The sequence below is a fragment of the Rhinatrema bivittatum genome, chromosome 4, assembly GCF_901001135.1.
Source record: "Rhinatrema bivittatum chromosome 4, aRhiBiv1.1, whole genome shotgun sequence".
In the NCBI taxonomy this organism is placed as follows: Eukaryota; Metazoa; Chordata; class Amphibia; order Gymnophiona; family Rhinatrematidae; genus Rhinatrema; species Rhinatrema bivittatum.
Window position 1 is genome coordinate 221094110 of NC_042618.1, and position 18273 is coordinate 221112382.

Sequence of the window (18273 nt, forward strand, 5' to 3'; positions counted from 1 at the left end):
TTCACTAATAAAATCTAACAAGAATCATTAAGCCACTTGATAAAGGAACCAGCATTCTGGCACGATATCGCAATAAAAAAAAAAATGGTAATGGCACTTTTTTTTAAACAATTATTTTTCCCCTGCTAAAGTATTATAGTCTATGTATGTTTGTATGTATAGATACAAACTTCAGCAAGAAAAGGAGGCTCTTCTAGTTAGTGCATGCAGCTCTCACTTCTCTCCAGAAGGAGAAGAGCCTGTGACAGTGGCCCAGCAGCAAAACTTGCTGTGACCCACATGTCGCCATAAACAAGAGGCTGCTGTGGCATCGAGCCCTGACCAAAGTCAGAGAGCCCATGACAGCAGGAGAAAGCAGTCTGTAACAATGACAGAGGAGTCTGCTACAAGAGGAATGTGAACAAAAGAGGGGAGGGGCAGAGAGGCATAGCCTTCTCCTGCTCTGATATTCCAATGATACATGTATGGTAGCTTTCCAAATGTTTTTCCTTCATGAAAAACACATTTTTTTTAATGTCTTTATAATTTTGTATTAATATAGATCAGGTCCTGGAGGCTGATGTTAGTGTTTAAAAAAAAACAAACAAACAAAAACCACACACCACAAAACACAGATTTATAACCAACCCAAACACAAAACAAAAAGTTACCTTACAAAACCCTTTCTTAATAGTACTGAAGTCTGGTAAAACATAGTCGATCATTTCTGAATTGTCTTCCCCCTTCAACCTGAAAAAAAAAAAAAAATACAGACTTGCAACATTTTCATTACAATTTGTCACTGGGAATAATGATTTTTAGCACCAGTCATGTACTCTACCTACTTAGCAATCTCCATGTCCTGGTAAAAATCTTGGGACACATAACATACATCTTCTTTCACTTGGTTAATTACATGTGTCTCATCCATTACATGCAGTTGCCTATAGAGAAAAAAAAAAACAAACAGAAAATGTTGAGAGATTTGAAATTGGATTTTGGGCATCTGCAAACATCAATATAATTTCAGTAATGCCGGCAAATTATGATAACTGTTCCCCCTGTGGAGGAACAACTATATTAAGGGCCAGATTTTAATTTCAGGCAAAAGTAAGGCCATGGGAATAGATAAAGCCTGCAAGTTCACCTGCTTGCAGCTTTGGTCTGGCCCAATTTTTGCCCAAGGATTTCACTTCCTATAGTCGCTGGAAGGGGAAAAACTTCTACAGAACATGTCATGCAAGTGCAAAAAAAGCCAAACAATACATGCAGAAGACAGTGAGGAACCTGTGCCCAATTCTTAAACATAGCACTTTCAAACAAGTGGCTCACAGCAGATTCAGAGGCGTTTCTAGCCTATGACCATGACGCACGCCACCACCCATTACACTCTTTCATACAATGTGGCTGAAAAGTGCCTCTCCTCCTCCCCCAATACAGCCCTTGGTCCTCAAAAGCTCTGCTGCCGGGGGGGAGGGGGGGGGAGAAAATGAGTTGCTGTATCTGCTCTTCGTGTCCCCCTCCCCTCAGTGCTGTCTTTGTAGGGAGAGGAAACAAATCAGAACAAAAATACAAACCCTGCTGTTCAGCGGAGGTGGCCTGCACAGAATCCCCTCCCCCTCTGAGGTCAGGGGCAGCGGGGGTCTTTGGGGCTGCGAGAATAATCAGAAGCAGGAAGCGCAGCTCGCCGGCTGGAAGAAGATATTTTGGCCCAGCCTGACCAACTGCAGTTAGAGCAGCGCGGCCCGTGGGACTGCAAGAAAAATAAACTTCTCCTTCTTTCCCTGCAGTCAGGAGCAGCAGAGCCGTCAGCCTGCAGGTGCAGCATCAGCCTTTCCTCGAGAAACAGCAAGAGCAGCGTGTCCCGAGGCTAGGAGGGGCTGTGGGGCTAAAGGAAAAGGCTGCTGCTCCTTGTGCTTTCAGAGGGGAGGAACAAGTAAGAAAGAGACAATGAGTGTATTTGTGTGATTGAGAATTTGGTAGAGACAGCCAGCGTGTATGTGTTTTCCCGTCGATAGCAGGGCTGAATTAGCCATGCTGTCATGGGAACTGTCCATCAGGGCCCGGAAGGCGGAGCTTTTGTAGCAGAGAGTTGATTTTGGTTCCCTCTGCGGCTGCGCGGCTGTTCCCGCGCAGGAAGTAGCGATTCTCCTCAGTCTGTCTTTTTCCGCGCACGGATACGCACGCGGAGTTTGATTCTCTTCAAAAAAAAAAAAAAAAAGTCCAAAAAGCCATCCGGTTTTAAGCCCTGTCCCTGCGGTAGGGTTATGTCTGTTACTGACGGCCATGACCGCTGCTATCGCTGCTTGGGACAGAGGCACGACCAAAACAATTGCGAATTTTGTGCTCGGATGTCGCCCCGAGCAAGGAGACACAGGGCCTATCGAATGTGGGAACTTTCACTTACAGATAGGCCTTCCACCACACATTCTTCTCCAGGACAAGAAAAGAGGATTCCTTTTTCAAAACGAAGATCTTCTTCCTATACATCAAGAGGTAGGTCCTTTACTAAGGAGCCCCTCAAACGTCGTCGCCATAGATCTCCATCTTCCGAATCGGTATAGACCATCTCGCCATCGGATTCCGCTCACTCGGTGACTCCTAGATCGAAGGCGCCGAGAACGGAGCAAAGACGACATGGAGCCCTCAAAGCAGACAAAATGGCGGCTCAGTCTAAGGCGCCAGAATCGGCGCCGAAGGACCGCGCACATAAAACGCCGAAAGACCTCGCGCCGGGAGCGGCGCCCGAAGATCGCGCGCCAGGAACGGCGCCCAAGGACCGCGCGCCGGGAGCGGCGCCCAAGGGTCGCGCACCGGGAGCGGCGCCGAAGACCCAGGCACTGAGAACGGCACCGGAAACGGCGCCGAGAACGCACGCGCCGGGAGCGGCGCCGACCGCGCTGGGAACGGCGCATAAGAATCGCGCGCCGGAAGTGGCGCGGACCGCGCCAGAAGCGATACTGCCTAATCGCGCGCCGGGAGCGGCGCCAACCGTGTCAAGAGCGGCGCCGGCCAATCGCACTCCAAAGAGAGCAGTGGAAAAACGCACAACAGGTACTGTGCCGGACGAGGGGCATAAGTTTAAAGAATACTGTATGCCTGAAACTGCAAGCCAGCAAGATTCACAGCTGACGCTCAAAACAAAAGCTAAAAGTCAGTATCACTCTACTAGTAGAAAACGAAAACATAAGGACAGTGATGCAAGTCATAGTTCTCACAAAGAACGTTCTTCCGGCTCTCATTCCTCTCACTCAAAAAACACCTTTGATTCCTCCAAACGACATAGTTCTAGCGATAAGGACGGCTCTTATCATTCAAAGCGTCGTAGACATCATAGTTCCTCACACAGAAGTGTGCATAGTTCCACAAGAGCCTCTACCCGATCTCCTGGGACACCACGGACCTTTTCTTCCTCAAGTTCATCCAGAGTGGCCTCTCAATTCATGGAACCCACCGTGGCAGAACCTCAAGGTTCCACACCGGATCCACTAACTCCCATACAGCCACAAGAGGCGGATGCTACCAGAACTATGCCACCGGCCACACAAAAAGCCTTTTGGGATCTTTCCCACTCGCTCTCCGGCTTTTTTGATTCCGTAAAATCGACGTTTAATTTGCCTGACCAACCTAAGGAGGATACATCTACCAAAAAACCTCAAAAATCAAAGAAGGATCTACAACGGCGGCAAGTACATGCAACTTCACCGACTCCTTCAATCTACTCCCTGTCTGAATCTTTGGCATCTCAGTCTTCGCCTTCATCCTCCACTGGATACCCCTCTGACCCCCCCGAACAACCGGCAGAACCATATTCACCACCGGAAGACTTATCTTACCCAAAGTTTGTAGAGAAAATGGGTACTATTCTGAAGGTGGAAGTCCAGAAGCTACCAGAACCTAGGGCAGAGACACTGGGGCTTCTAAAAATTTTTGACACACCGGGTGAACCCACCTCGTTACCCCCGCACACCATGCTGCATGGGGTTCTCCAAAAATCGTGGGAGACCCCATTTACTCTTCCAGCAGTCTCTAGGAAAACGGATCTTAAGTTTAAACTACAGAAGCCATCTACATATTCGACACCACAGCTGCCTCATGAATCCATCGTGGTCGAATCAGCACTACAGAAATCAAAACGGTCAAAAACGCATGCCACCAATCCCCCAGGCAAAGACAACAAGTGTCTGGATGATTTCGCCAGACGAGTCTATCACAATGCCATGCTAAATGCACGAATCCAACATCATCAATTCTACATGGTTCAATACCTGTATGAATGCTTGCAAGCAACAAAAGGCATGTTTACTGCATCTGGAGATACTACTCCAACACCCATCTTAGACATGGAAGAGTGTTCGCGCCATCTACTACGAGCTGTCTACGAGAGTTTTGAAACCTCATCGAGGGCATCTGCTACAGCGATTGCAGCAAGACGACTAGCGTGGTTGAAAGCAAGCGCTATCCGGGAAGATTTACACGAAAAGTTGGCTAACCTTCCCTGTCTGGGGGATAATCTCTTTGGAGATCGTTTCCAAGACACAGTTGGTAAACTGAAAGACCAAGCGCTGGCAGTCCAATCCTTGACTACACCTTCTTCCTCAAAGAGGTTTTATACACCAAATCGTCGTCAGTCATTCAGACGTCCTTATCGAACCTATCAATCCTTCAGACAGCAGCCGTACAATACCTACCAACGCCAGCCGGCTCAACCTCCATCCAATCAACAACGGAGGGGTAAACCCAGAGGTCAAAGATCGCAGCAGCCTCAACAACAACAACATACGGCAACAGCGCCAAAAGCCACGTCTTCTTTTTAAGATCCAGGCCGCCACCACTAATCTCGGGCAACCCACCGGGCAGGATCACAGCCCGCTGGCCAGAATGGAAGAAAATAACATCAGATCAATGGGTATTGGACATTGTCCAGATGGGTTATCGCATTCCCTTCACTCGCCCACCTTTCCTTCCACATCACTCTCAACAGAAACCCAACACCCTGCAACCACAATTGTCGCAGGAAATCACCCTTCTACTTCAACAAGGAGCAATACAACCTCTCCTACGAAGGGACCACAATCGAGGTTTCTACTCCCCCTATTTCCTAATTCCAAAGAAATCAGGAGGGCACAGACCTATTCTGGACCTCAGAGACCTCAACAAATTCATCGTGAAGGAAAAGTTCAAGATGGTCTCACTAAAATCCATTCTCCCACTCTTACAACCCAAGGACTGGATGTGCTCCATAGATCTGAAGGACGCCTATACGCATATCCCAATCCATCCGTCCTCCTAGCAATACCTCTGTTTTCAATATCACACGGGCCATTACCAATACAAGGTTCTTCCTTTTGGCCTTTCTTCAGCCCCCAGAGTATTCACGAAATGCATGATAGTGGTGGTGGCCTACCTACGGCAACAAGGTCTAACAATTTTTCCTTACCTGGACGATTGGCTACTCACAGCAGCGGACCCCAATCTGCTGAGCTCCCATCTCAATCTAGCAATCAATTGCCTCCAATCCTTAGGACTCCTTATCAATTACCCAAAATCCAACTTGCAGCCCACACAAATACTGCAGTTCATAGGTGCTCGCCTGGACTCCATCCAGTACAGGGCATACCTACCGACCGACAGGAAGGAAACACTTCGGACTCTGCTTTCCTCGCTATTGCATTCCAAGACTTCCACTGCTCGGAAAATTTTAATAGTATTGGGTCACATGGCAGCAGCAAACTTCACGGTACCAAACGCCAAGCTGCACATGCAACACTTACAATGGGACCTCAAGCGTCAGTGGAGACAACATACACAACCCCTACGAACCTGTGTCACCCTGACAGCACCCATGATCAAAGACATCAATTGGTGGCTCAAGGACTACGCATTGGACAAGGGAGCATTATTCAACCCCCCTCCTCACAACGCAGTCCTTACAACGGATGCCTCTCCATGGGGATGGGGAGCGCATCTGAACGATTTAGAAACTCAGGGTTTCTGGACACTGAGGGAAAAATCTTTACATATCAATCTCTTGGAACTCAAGGCAATCCGGTATGCCCTCCAAACCTTTCATTCCCAACTCAAAGGCCGACGACTGATGATATACACGGACAATCAATTAGCCATGTTTTATATCAACAAGCAAGGGGGATCGGGATCATGGCCCCTATGCAACGAAACACTGCAAATATTTCAGCAAGCCAACAAACACGCAATACACTTGCAAGCGACGTACATTCCGGGGATCCTAAATACCAGAGCCGACAAATTAAGTCGAATCTTTCAGCCTCACGAATGGTCCCTTCACAAGGAAGTCACACAGCAACTATTCCAACGTTGGGGAACGCCGATGATAGATTTGTTTGCCACACAACAAAACACACATCTACCCAAATTCTGCTCCGAGAGGCCGAGCACCTCCCGCATTGCTCAAGATGCTTTTCTGCTACAATGGACGACGCATCTACTGTATGCGTTTCCACCAATTCCATTGATTACCAGGACAATTCAAAAGTGCATCCGGGACAACAGCGACTTAATCCTCATTGCCCCAGCCTGGCCCAGACAGACGTGGTACACCTTTCTACTACGTCTCTCAATCGAAGACCCAATCCTTTTACCAAACAGACCGGATCTTCTGACACAGAACGACGGATCATTACTACATCCTCTCCATTCGTCTCTTCACCTGACTGCATGGAGGTTGAAAGGACGTTGCTAACCTCTCAAGGAATTTCACCAGCAGCACAGGAGGTGCTCCTTGCTTCCAGGAAGCCGTCTACTATACGGAACTATTCTTTCAAATGGAAAAGATATACCTCCTGGTGCTCACAACAGGGGATTCCACCAGTGGACAGTGCACCGGCACAACTACTGGACTACCTTCATTCGTTGTTCCAGTCTGGATTAACAACATCCTCTATCCGAGTTCATCTCAGTGCCATTGCGGCATACCATAGACCACTCAATAACCACTCGGTTGCAGAACATCCCTTATTTTCCAGGTTTTTCAGAGGATTAATCCATTTGCGACCACCGATCCAAAAACCAACGGTCCCTTGGGACCTTAACGTAATTCTCGAACATCTTCTTCTTCCTCCCTTTGAACCTATGGATTCTGCTCACCTCAAGTATTTGACCTTAAAGGTCATATTCCTAATAGCCATTACCTCAGCTCGCAGAGTAAGTGAACTACAAGCACTGGTCCATTATGCACCTTACCTGCAGTTCTATCCAAATAAAGTCCTCTTGCGCACTCACCCGTCTTTTCTACCTAAGGTAGTCTCGTCTTTTCATCTCAACCAATCGATGGAATTACTAGTCTTCTTTCCACCTCCACACGCTACGGACAGGGAAAGATCCCTTCATTCTTTGGACTGTAAACGAGCGTTACAAATTTATCTCCAGAGAACTGCTGCAGTTAACAGACCCTCTCAATTATTTGTTTCCTATGATCCAAAAGCAATAGGGAAACCAGTCGCGAAAAGGACTATATCCAGTTGGATTACGCAGTGCATTCAGTATTGTTACACCAATGCGAACCTTCCACTGTCAACACGTCCATGTGCTCATCAGGTGCGAGCCACAGCCACATCCCTAGCAAATCTACAACAAGTCTCTCCACAGGATATCTGCAAAGCAGCCACGTGGACGTCAGTGCACACCTTTACATCCCATTATTGCATAGATGGGCAATCAGCTACAGATGCAGCATTGGGACATGCTATTCTACATACTTTGCACAACACATCATCCGACCACCACAATGTCTAGGATGCACGCTTATCCATAGGAGTGCACAACTGCTTGGGACTCCCATGACAGCATGGCTAATTCAGCCCTGCTATCGACGGGAAAAAGCAAGTTTGCTTACCATAAACGGTGTTTCCGTAGATAGCAGGATGAATTAGCCATGCTGACCCTCCCACCTCCCTGGTAGTCGGAAGTAATTTAATAATAAAGCTATGTTACAGACTGAGGAGAATCGCTACTTCCTGCGCGGGAACAGCCGCGCAGCCGCAGAGGGAACCAAAATCAACTCTCTGCTACAAAAGCTCCGCCTTCCGGGCCCTGATGGACAGTTCCCATGACAGCATGGCTAATTCATCCTGCTATCTACGGAAACACCGTTTACGGTAAGCAAACTTGCTTTTCTGTGTGTATGACAGAGTGAGGCAGCGTGCGTGTGTGTGTGATTAAGACAGAGAAAGTGAGAGAGAGACTGTGTGTATTTCTGTGTATGCGACTGATCGTGGGAGACAGAGATAGAGTATAACCAAATGGTCCATCCAGTCTACCCCACAATTTGCCCTTGCCATTAACTGGCGCTCCATGCAGGTCACCCCATCCCTGTCTTCAAGCCTTTACGGATATGAGAGAGAGAGAGAGAGAATGGAGAGCAAGTGCGCAACTTGGGGTGATATCTGATGTGCCTGCTGTTATTTTATTGACATTTGGAAATATTTTATGATTTTTTTTAAATTATTTGATGTTCAATTTATCAGCGGTTTTGAAATATTTATAATTTTTATTAGTATGGCTTTACAATTATGATAGATGTTTTATATTTCTTGATTTTGTCTGTTTTATGAGGAATGGCGATGTTTCCATTTTCTATTGTTCCACTTCATAATGAATCTGACTTGCTGTGGTTTCCGGTTCAGTTTTTGTCTGCACATTTCTATTTATACTTTATGGTCTCTTTATTCAGTGTGTTAGAATACATTTGCACACTAACTGGAGAGCTACATCTACAAATTGTTGCCATTCCCCTGCACCCTGATGAAAAACTAAATCAATATCACCCAGTAATAATCATCAACCCCGTACATTGCCTAATGAAGTCAAGCACGGCAGCCCAAAAAGCATCAAGTTTCTTATAATGAAAAAATCTGTGAATTAAGGATCCAGTGTCCTCAAAGCATTTTATACATAAAGGAGTATGTATCAACTTCATGTGGTATCTCTTATCATCCAAAAATGCATAATGAAGCAGTTTAAATTTCATGTCCCGCAGGCTAGTATCAACGGCACTGACATACAACAGTTTGAAATATTTAGACATAGATGCATTAGCAATATCTACCTCTAGGGCAACACTCCAGTAAGCAGAAAGAGGCAAGATGCTGATCTTGCCATTGTTGCTTACCTAGCTTGTACCACTTAGCAATGGTGTTTTGGTTGGCAGATATTTCCTGAAGCACATGACCTCTTTCATAAAAACGAATTGCTCCCATTTAAAAGTACCAAAATAGTGTCGTGCTTGAAGGTATGCAAAAAAACGTTTGAGTCTGTCTGTGTTCTGCACTTATGACATAGGTGAAGTATTCTGCTACTGTGTAGTTTCTGCGTAGGGATCTGTAGCAGCCTGGTTTATTCTAGTTTCCTAATAATTCTATTATTATTAGGAATTCTATTATTCCTAATAATATTTGCAGTGTTGCCTTTTCATGAGTAGGATTGTTGTTGTTTTGAGTGCTGGCAGTTAATACCGCTTTGGTATGAAAGGTTTACTATATTGTAATTCAGTTTACTTATGGCTTTCTCGGGGCAGAGCCCACACCCAACATGCGCTACCATAGGCATAATACCATATGGATTTCAATCATCTTGTTTGCAGGGTTGGCCCCACAGCAGTGCACGTAAAGGAAAATTGGTTCTTACCTGCTAATTTTTGTTCCTGTAATAACACCGATCAGTCCAGACAAGTGGGTTTATTCATCCCTACCAGCAGTTGGAGGCAGAAGACAAAATTTTGAGACACTGCTGCATATCTAAGAGTGCCACCTGCAGTCCCTCAGTATTGACCATGCCCAAGCCAAGATCATTTAAAACAGGGCAAACTATAATCCCCCAGGATGGATACCCCTGAACTAGATAGCCAACAAGTGAAGTACCTACAACCTCCAGTTAACTTTGGAAAACTCCAGAAAATGAACAATTTTAACAAATTCTTATAAACACACTGGCCTAGCAGCAGGACAAGCAATCTTTAGGCAGCAACACTGAGGGTGGCTTCTGGACTGATCTGTGGTATTACAGGAATGAAAATTAGCAGGTAAGAACCAATTTTCCTTTCCTGAACATACCCAGATCAGTCCAGCAAGTGGGATATACCAAAGCAACCCTATACTGGGCGGGAACATGAAAGACCCGCTCTCAGGACACACTCACCAAACGACGACGCCTCCGACACACTCACGTCCAACCGGTAATGCTTAGTGAAAGTATGAAGTGAGGACCAAACAGCGGCCCTACATATCTCCTGGGGAGACACCAACTGATACTCAGCACAAAGCTGCTTGAGCGCAAGTGGAATGAGCTTTATGACCCACTGGAACCATGCGGCTCTTACAAACACAGGCTGAGCTAATAATTTCCTTCTACCAGCGGGCCAAAGCAGCTTTAGATGCTTTCTCTCCTTTCTTTGCACCACCAAATGAAACAAATGATCAGATCGCCTGAAAGAATTGGTGACCTTCAAATAGCGCAACAGGTCTCGCCTTACATCCAAGAAATGGAGATCCCTACCCATTGAAGGATCTCGAGACCAGTCCGGAAACCCCAGCAATTCCACTGTCTGATTCACATGGAAGGCAGTAGAAACGAATCCAATGTATGTAAAGAAACCTGGTCATTGAAAATTCACAGGAAAGGGTTGCGGCAAGAAAGGGCTTGTAGCTAAGAGATTCGCCTGGTCGAGCAAATGGCAACTAAAGAGACTGTCTTCAAGGTAAGAACGTTCAAAGAAGCATGACCCAAAGGTTCAAAGGGAGCTTCACAGAGAACCCACAACACTAAATTGAGATTCCACGCCGGACACACGTTCCCGTAGGAGGAGGACACAGATGCTTAATGCCCTTCAGAAAACGCACAACATCGGGATGAAAGGCCAAAGGCTTGCCCTGTACCTTACCCCTGAAACAACCTAGGGCTGAAACCAGTACCCAGCACGAGCTATAAGCTAAACCTTTGGACAGGCCTTGCTGCAAAAAAGGACAAAACGTGTAGGACTGAAACCAGTAGCGGATTAAACTCTGCTGACCACACCAGGTCTCAAAAACCTTCCACACCCTAGAATACACAATGGAAGTCACAGTGCATCTATCCTGAAGAAAAGTAGCAATAACCAGCTCTGAATAACCCTTCAGGCGTAATTGCTGCCTCTCAAAAGCCAGGCTGTGAGACAGAAGCGATCCGCCCGATCCAAACATTTGGGTCCTTGGCGAAGCAATCCCTGCAAGTGAGCCAGCCGCAGAGGTTTGTCCACTGCCAGATGAACAAGATCGGCAAACCACAGATGACACGGCCACTCTGGCACCACCGATCCTGGATGGGCTTCTATTCGCCTGAGCACTTGCGCTATGAGAGGCCATGTAGAGAAGGATTCCCCATAGGCCACAGGCACAACAGAGCATCGAGTCCCACCGACTTCATCTCTTGCTTGCGACTGAAGAACCTCTTTCTTTCTTTCTTGGCATTAGCCTACATTGCCATGAGGTCCAGATGAGGATCACAAATGCGATTCCAGGCTTCCGGGGATAGTTCCCACTCTCCTGGATCCAAATGTTGTCGACTGAGATAATCTGCTTGTAAGTTGTCTACTCCTGCGACGTGGGAGGCTGCAATGCCCTTGAGATGAAGCTCCGCCCACACAAACAAGAGCTGTGTCTTGCAAGCCACAGCAGAACTCTTAGTTCCTCCTTGTCGGTTGATGTAGGCTATAGTTGTCACACTGTCCGAAAACACTCACACCATCTGACCGTGGACCAAAAGGTAGAAACCACATCTCCAAACAATTGATGGACCAGGACTGCTCCGGCACCAACCAAAGGCCCTGAGTCGACCTGCCTAGACACACCACTCCTCAGTCCCTGAGACTAGCATCCATGGTTACTACCACCCACTCTGGGACTTCGAGGGGCATTCCTTTCTCCAAATTGCTCACAGACATCCACCATGCTAGGCAGGATCTGGCCTCCCTCAGAAGAGGCAAGGGAGGGAGGGGGGGGGAGGGTTCCAGCAGGTTAATAATGCCTTCTGCAGTGGGCGCATATGAGCGCCCATGGAACCAGCACAAACGTCAAGGCCATTGAGCCTAGGACCTGCAAGTAATCCCAAACCTTTAGCACAGGGAGGTGGAGCAAGTGACTTATCTGACCCTGTAGTTTGACCACCCTGTCAGTTGTCAGGAACACTTTGCCCTGCTGGGTATCAAACCAAGCCCCCCCAAGTACTCCAGGGATTGAGAAGGCACCAGGTGATTCTTTGCCAAATTGATGACTCAGCCCAATGATTCCAGAAGAGACATCACTCGGTGCACTTAACACAAGCACTCCTTTTGCGTCTTCGCCCAGATGAGGCAATTGTCCATGTAGGGGTGCACCAACACTCCCTCCCTTCTCAGGGCCACTGCTACCACCTCTATCACCTTTGTGAAGGTTCGAGTAGCTGTGGCTAACCGGAAGGGAATAGCCCAAAACTAAAACTGCTGATCCAGCACCTTGAACCAGAGAAACATCTGGTGGTCCTGCCAAATGGGGATGTGCAGAGAGGCCTCGGTGAGATCCAGAGACACCATAAACTCTCCCTTTTGGACCACCAAAATCACGGTGCACAACATCTCCATCCAGAAGCGAGGCACCCTTAAACTCCAATTTATCTTTCGCAGGTCCAAAATGGGGCAAGAGGTGCCCTCTTTTTTTTGGAACTACAAAATAAATGGAATACCTTCCCTGCCCTTGTTCACACCACGGAACAGAGACCATAGCCTCTAGACTTATCTTTAAAGCATCTCCTCTATCGCAACACGCTTGTTTCGGGAAAGACAGTGGGACTCCAGAAAGACCTGACTGTTATTAAAGCTCTATTGTTAAAGCTGAGAGATAGCAATCTGTTATTAACGGAGTTGCTGGAGATAGCAATCTGTTATTATTTAGAATAGTTGTGGGTGGATCCTTGGACCAGTGGCAGGTGACCACACCCTCGGGCGAGATCCAGAGAGGGACCACTGGTCAGGCTTAGTGTAGGAGACAGACACACACTAGTTCTTTTATTAGACAATATATTAAACCACCAGAGGTGGCAGTAGTGAGCTGGAAGCGCCCGGCTGGGCAGTAGTCCCTCAGGTATTGGAACTGCGATCCCAAGGTGGCTGAGCTGTAGAGAAACTTAGAAAGTGAGTAGATAGGATATGTAGATAACACTCACACCATAGTCTCGAGGCAGCCCAGGAGTTGGAATGCAGTAGGCCCTCGAGGAGCGAGTACCTGGTCCCAGGGAAAGCTCTGAGAGATAGATGGAAACTCACAAATGTTGTAAGCAGCGATGACTTCTTAGCAGAAGTGGTATTCAGGAGCTGGTCCGGGACGTGGGCCCTCGAGGAGCGAGTACTGGTTCCGGACTGCGACCTGAAAAGAAAGAGAGAGCGAGGCCCCCGAGGAGCAGGTACCTCTAGTGAAGTCCAACCGCTATCCGGAACCGCTAGGGTTGCGGAGAGCAAATCCCATCCGCAGCGACCTGGAGGAAGCTAGGTAAACCTATCCCTTGCTAACTTGTCTTCTTAGTGAAAACTGAGACCTTAAATATCTGGAGCTGATGACGTCATCTCAGGGAGACGCCCCTGAGGTTCACGCCAACGCTGGTACATCAGTTGGGCCGCGCGCGCGCCCTTAGGTATCTGGTCAACATGGCAATTTGCCGCATCGAGCCGGTCCAGGGACGTCGGAGGACAGCGGCCTGGAGACGCTGCAGCAGCTAGCCTTCCATCAACCCCGAAGGGAGTCACCAACAAGGTAAGGTGGGCGAAGCAGAGACGTCAGACATCGATGGACCCAACACTGCCTGAGCGGGTGAGAAAACTCTAAGGCATAACTGTCCCAGACTATCTCCAGTACCCACTGATCGGAGGTAATCTTGGTCCACTCCTAATAAAAGGGAGACACCCTGCCTCCAATCGCTGACTGCAAGTAATAGACCGGCCTGACTTCATAGAGCAGATTTGCTTCCACCGGCCTCCTGACCGGCACTGTCTTTACAGGGCTTTTCCTGGAGCTGTCTAACTGAAGGCTGCCTCGAAACAGAGGTCCCAGAGACCCTCGTGGAACGAAACCTCCTCATCTCGCAAAACCGGGGCAGAGAGGAAAAGGGCTTCTTCACAATTTTCTTATCCTCTGGTAGCCTATTGCCCTTTGTTTCCCCTGGGGATTTCATAAGCTGATAGAGGTCCTCCCCGAACAGATGCTTGCCTTTAAAAGGAAGGTTACATAACTGTGATTTGGACGACATATCTGCCGACCAATTACGCAGCCACCACTGAAACCATGCTCCACGTTGTGGTGCGCACCAGGTCATACAAGGCATCTGCCTCAAGACGAGCCACTTGAGAAGGGGATAGAATTCCCGAGGATACCTGCTCCTGCGGCTTCTGGATCCAATCATAAGCAAGTGTGCTGCATCAGGCTGGCACAGACCACCAGGCAGAGACCTAGTGCTGACACCTTAAACATATGCTTGAGCTGAACCTCCAATTTGCAGTCCTGAACATCCTTCAGAGCGGCAGCATCTGCTACCGGAATTGTGGTCTTCTTTGTGACTGCTGACAGTAGCATCCACCTTTGGCGTTTTAAGGTTATCCAAATGCTCCTGCAGCAAGGGATAAAGCTTTGCCATTGCTCTCTCAGGAAGCTGGCCTGAACGTTGAGAGCCCCACACCCAGTTAATCAGCTTCTGGATCTTCTTCAGGATGGGAAAAAGCGCTGGGTGGCCCCCAAAGACTGCTAGAACCTGATTGATATCTTTGCTATCCGAATCCTCCTGAGAGTTTCACACCCAATTCCTCCAACATCTGGGGAATGAGAGGCTGCAGCTCCTCCCTCTTGAAAAGGTGGACCACCCAAGGATAATCACCCTCTGCATCAGGTCCCTCGACCACGACCTGATCACCCCTAGACCCATCCAGGTCTGGGGGCTGTGTCTCATCAGGGTCTCCATCCAGATCCGCCGCTGTAGGTCATTGCAGTCCTCAAGATCTCGTTGGCCTGCGCCAATGCACACAGAATGGGACCCCCAAGGCTACACACATCTGTTTCTGAGAGGCCTGCAAGGGACTCCCGAGGCCTCTGGCGGAACCCGTGAGGCTCTCCTTGAACCTCCGTTTTCCTTCTTCCCAAGCCAGGAAAGCTTTGTGCATGAGGATGACAAATTTGAGGGAAAAACCCCCTTCGGCCCCCCCCCCCCCTGGACTACTGGGACCCAACTCTGCCTCCTCGAGCCGCTGAATTGCGGGAGAGGCGGAGGAAGGTCCCCGGGCGGACTGTGCCCCCTTTCCCAGGTCCCCCTCCACTTTCAAGGGAATGGACACCTGGGGCCCCACCATGGCCCCCGATGAACAAGAGGCCCTCTGGGGTTTAGGATTTTTTGCCGAGGAACCCTCTCCCCAATGCACAAACCGTGCAGAGGGATAGGGAGTTTAAGCAAGCAGACCAAAACGCCGCAGGCCCGACAGACCTCTACACACGGCTTGTCAGACATTGGGCTGGCCTATTCCCGCCTACCAATGGAGACAAGGGAATTCGCAGAGGAGGGGCACACCATGCGGTCTCAGTTACACAGTTGAGAGAGAGACGCTCCACAGAGAAGTACCTGCCGGCGCGTGAAAACACGTGTGCACAAACTGCCGCCCGAAAAGAGAAATTTCCCCACCGGGTCTCTGTCGCTTCAAATCCAGCCGTGTGTCTCTCCCCCCCCCCCCCGATCCAACTGCTGTCAGCACTGCCGCGCAGGCCGCTTGTTTGGCTGCTTAGCACAAAGCCTGTGAGAGGCTGCACTAGCTATTTTACTTTTTTTTTCTTTTTTTTTTTTTAGCTCAAACTTGAAAGCAACAAAAAGAACAAAGAAACCCCAGAGGGGAATACTTCCCTGAAGCAAGCCAAAGCAGACAGGAGAGAACTCCAGGGACCACCAAGGGAGTCAGTCCCCTGGCTATCAGTAGCCTTGGGGCTCTCAGGATAAAACTGCCAAACCCCTGTTCACCCAGCTCAACCCGAGGGATGGCCCTCTACAGGAACCTGGCACCTTGGGGAGTACCTAATCTCCACAACTCCAGATCACACAGGACTGCAGGTTGACACCGCTACCATCTGCTGAGGCAGAGAAATACAATACTGAGGGACTGCAGGTGGCACTCTCAGATATGTAGCAGTGTTCCAAAGTTTTGTCCTCTACCTCCATCTGCTGGTAGGGATGAATAAACCCACTTGTCTGGGCTGATCTGGGTATGTTCAGGAAATATAATATACATCATGTTGAAATTGATATTTTTATCTCAGAAGACTGAATGGTTTTTTTCATGCATTCTAAATGCATAATTTTTAATTGGGTGTGAGGAGGGTATGACTGGTAGTGTGGGAAGCGCAAAGTTTTAAGGGGAAGCAACATTCTGGGACTTCAGTTTGAAATTCCTGCGTGTGCTTTATGGTGTGGAGTTTGTACCTTCTACCAAGCAGTGTGTCAGTGTGTCCAGGGATCCAACTGGCTCCCTCATATTCAAAGAGAATCTTGGCCAGCAGTTTCCCAGCCTCTTTATATTAGGCATATTGAATATGTCTGATGATTCTGAATCCTCTGATCTACCCATAAAAGATACTGATAAAAATATTTTCTATGCTCATTATTTCAATATTAGAAACCTATAATTTAATATGGTGAACAATATTTGATGTATAAATATTTTCATTTGTGAACCTGTTGATGGGTATAAGTTTTAATATGTAGGTAAATTTGTACCACCACCTAGAACTGTGGCTAGAGTGGGTTATACATTTTTATAAATAAATCAATATCGTTCATGGTTCCAGGATCCCCCATATTGGTTCTGACTGAACTGGAAGCCCAAAGGAGGAGGACACTGCTGAGTAAAGACAGAAACTAAAGCGCCTACATTTAACAGTCTCCCAGCTCATGGTGTTATATGTTGGGATCAGGGTGAGGGCGCACTTTTCCACTTGGCCATAAGTGCCAAATGGCCTAGCTATGGCTCTGTGCAGATGTTTTTGCTTGCACAACCCTTTCCTTCTTTAGCACTGCAGTTCCAACTTCTCTGCTTTTCACTGGCATTGTTAACATGATCCCTCCTGACCTTCCAGCATTGCTCCTGTGAGTTTTACTTCACATTTAAGCCCTTAAAACTCCATCTGTGTCTTGTCTTAGAGCTCAGCTGCACTGCAGCTCCAGAACACATTTTTGATACGCATGTGAGCTTGTACAAGCCCAGGCTAAAATGTAAGCTGATCATGAACTCCCCAATAGCCTAATGTGTGACTGCATGCAGATTTGTTAATCAGCTGGAGCATCAGCCTGGGGGTGCAGCTGCTAAGTAGAAACTAGGAGCAGATCTAAAAACTTTAAAACTCATCTTCAGTTCAGCTAATAACCACTTAGGCCTTTTTTCCCCCCATTCTGAGTCGGGGGGGGGGGGGAAGAGAAGCTTTAGCAAATCAGACCCTTAATCTCATAACAATTTGAACCCAGTAAACTCAAATGGAAAAAAATCTAAAATCATTTTGCAGACTTATGGCACTGTCTCGAATGATTAAAAAAAATAAATTCTCATGGCATGTGATATTCTCTAGAAGGTGCCATGGTGCTTGTTCCAATCTTTACAACTTAAATGCTCAAAGCCTCTTTCAAAAATCAGGCTAATGATGCCTGTGATAAAATGTATCCAGCCTGCCAAAACAAAGCTATAAATACGTATATTTTACCTGTAAGAGATGATCTCCTTTAGATGATTTGTCAAGAGCTTTCCTCCCACATTAATCCTAGAAACAAATTATTTAAAAAACCATCATCCATTTATCCAGTGATATACAAAAGAAATGAAGATATAAAACAGAAAAATGACACAGCAGACATTTGATAATTAATAATCAATTATAGGTTCCCATCATAAAAAGTTTACAGTAATAGACAAAAAAAAACCCAACACATGCCAGGGAAATAAGCATGGAAATATTATCTAAAAAAAGTTAACCAATAAGGCTGAAGGTCGCTGTATCAACTCCCTACCAAACACACTGAGGCACTCACATGCACCCTAGACTGGACAATAGCAACCCAGCCTGCCCCATTCTGGAAGCGGCCACAGTAAGCCATGCAACCACAAGAGAGGAAGTACTAAAGTGAGCTGCGGTGGGACTCATTCCCTCAACTGATGGTTAATGAAATAACTAGGATGACTATATGTGGGTTAACTATTTAACATTTTACATCTCAACCTTATGGGAACTTGCTACA

The 18273-nt window shown here is 47.4% G+C and overlaps 1 protein-coding gene across 1 annotated transcript in view; it reads right to left on the reverse strand.

Annotated features, from left to right (window-relative positions):
• The window catches only part of ACTR6 (actin related protein 6), a 50395-nt gene that overhangs the window by 20567 nt on the left and 11555 nt on the right, over positions 1–18273 (reverse strand). Inside the window, exons 6-8 of the mRNA XM_029599742.1 lie at positions 17742–17798; positions 825–923; positions 651–729 (exon numbers count right to left, since the gene is read on the reverse strand). Coding sequence (XP_029455602.1) covers positions 651–729; positions 825–923; positions 17742–17798 — 235 coding nt within the window. The remainder of the gene's footprint in view (positions 1–650; positions 730–824; positions 924–17741; positions 17799–18273) is intronic.